Source organism: Anser brachyrhynchus, assembly GCF_964034855.1.
Source record: "Anser brachyrhynchus genome assembly, chromosome: 1".
In the NCBI taxonomy this organism is placed as follows: domain Eukaryota; kingdom Metazoa; phylum Chordata; class Aves; order Anseriformes; family Anatidae; genus Anser; species Anser brachyrhynchus.
Window position 1 is genome coordinate 105,508,049 of NC_137694.1, and position 2,334 is coordinate 105,510,382.

Below are 2,334 nucleotides of genomic sequence, written 5' to 3' on the forward strand. Positions count from 1 at the left end.
CCTCTCCATCGTAGATATCTGCTATGCCTCCAACAATGTCCCTCATATGCTGGGGAACCTCCTTGGACAAGGAAGAACCATCTCCTTTGCTGGGTGTGGGACACAGATACATCTTTACTTAATCTTTGCACTTACAGAGTGCGTGCTGCTGGCTGCTATGTCTTATGATCGCTATGTGGCAATCTGCCATCCCCTCCGCTACTTCCTCATCATGAACTGGAGGTTGTGCCTCACCCTTACAGCAGTTTCATGGGCTTTTGGGTTCACATTTGGTACACTACAAGCTTCTCTGGCTTTACGGCTGCCATTCTGTGGCCCCTGCAATGTTGACCACTTCTTCTGTGAAATTCTTGCTGTCTTAAAGCTGGCCTGCACTGACACTACTGTCAATAAAGTCCTGATCTTTGCTGTTTGTGTGTGCTTCCTCCTCTTCCCCTTGGTCTTAATCCTCATTTCCTACCTGCACATCCTGGCCACTGTTCTACACATCCAGTCTGTGGCAGGATGGCATAAAACCTTGTCCACCTGTGGCTCACACCTGATTGTGGTGGGGCTGTTTTATGGAAATGCCATTTTCATGTACATGGTTCCTGGGAGTGGAAATGCATCTGGGAGGGAAAAAGTTCTTTCCCTCTTCTACAGTGTCATCAACCCAAGTTTGAACCCCCTGATTTACACTCTGAGGAACAAACAGGTGAAGGAAGCCTTGCTGAATCTCCAGGGAAGGAAAAGAGTCTTTCATTCAGTGTAGTACAGGCTCTAAGGTTTTACCTGTCTCTTGTCTTTCTGCTGTTTCTTCTTGAGCTCTTTTGGTATTTTAAGCAGTTAAAATGAAACAAAACAAAACAAATGCATTTATTTCTGTTTCTTTGTACAGTCTAAGGAATACCACAACATGATGACTAACTATTATTCACTTTGTTAGAGATAACTAATTGCTCTTCATCATATACAGCCATTCTAAGCAGGCAGTAGGTTTTAACTGGGCTATTGAGACAGATGGAAAAAGATAGTCTGTCTTCTTCATTTTAAGTAGGAGTCAGAATAAAATACTTTGTAAGAGTTGTGGGTTTTTTTCTTTTTGTTTTTTTCTTTTTTCTTTTTTTTCTGAGTATTAGTAAGATGTGATTTTTCCCTACCACAATTGTATTTCCTGTATCCTTAGGATACTAGAAATTCACTCAGTTATTATAAAGAAGAGAGAAAATATGTTGTTAAAGGGCTTTGCTTCTTAGCAAGGTGAATCAGCCTGTGAAGAGTTTTGCTTCTGCACACCTTTAGCTCTGAGACCTCCCATGCAGGAAGTGAACATGATGACAGCTGCAGTGCAGAAAATAGCTGTGGGTGGTTTTGCCAAGCTGGTGCCCACAGAAGTTCGTTTGACTGAGCCAGTGGAGATTCCCACTGAGAATTGACATTGGCCCCGACTCAGAATGTAGGTCCTTAGTGCTTTCCTGTTTACCCATATTTCAAATATCTTTCTTCCTGCAGATCTCTTTGCTGACAATCATGCTTTGGAAAACCTTCCTCAGTCCCTGTGTTTACACATCTAACTAGTGCTAGATATTCCACTGTTCTACTGGCTCCCATTAAATTAATTGCCTGCAGGATCATCCCTCCAAGAAAACAAGGCCGCTAACTGGGATAAGGTTTTCAAAATGATGGAGCACATTCAACACAAAATTCCTCCAGAAAGGCAATTAAATCTGCATCATTCTACTTGGCAAGAGTATGGAGGATGCAAAAATAAATCTCCCTACCTCCCATCCAAAGCAGGTCTTTGCAGGTTTCTTCCTTATATGTTCATTCAGGAGAATAACTGCAGTTGCCTGTTCTTGAGACCTTCCTTTGAAACATATAGCAATTGAGACATCTGTCCTCTTTCAAGATAGGAGAAACGGGAAGGCTAGCACACTCTTCAGAAACAGTAGCCAGCCATGAGTCTGCTCACTCTTACGAAAATGCTAAATGTCAAAAATGGTTAGTCACTTTCTGTCTGGTTTGAAGAATTGTTCATCTACCAGAGGAGACTACTCCTCCTATTCTAACCCTGATCATGGACAAACCAGATACATTAGTTCATTCCTAGTTCATCCCTGCAGAAGTTAGAGCCAGACAGTGCGGCTGCTCCTAGAACACAGAGATGAATGAGGAAGCAAAATCCCTCTCCCAAGACACCTATGCCATAAACAAATCTCTAACCCATTAAAAGTCACCATCAAAGTGACTTCTATATGTTGCTGTGCTGTTTCACAGTGGATGGGAGGGACATGGTGAGGTAGCTGAGGAGAACATTGTGAAGGACTGATAACCAAAGGATTAGCGTGCTGCCTA

The 2,334-nt window shown here is 42.5% G+C and overlaps 1 protein-coding gene across 1 annotated transcript; it reads left to right on the forward strand.

Moving 5' to 3' along the window:
• Position 1: 1 nt before the first annotated feature.
• Positions 2 to 799, forward strand: LOC308187683 (olfactory receptor 2A2-like; the record flags this gene model as incomplete). The annotated part of the gene is made up of 1 exon (XM_080575880.1): positions 2 to 799. A coding segment is annotated over one exon (750 nt), but the record flags the coding sequence as incomplete, so codon positions are not given.
• Between the last annotated feature and the right edge of the window lie 1,535 nt (positions 800 to 2,334).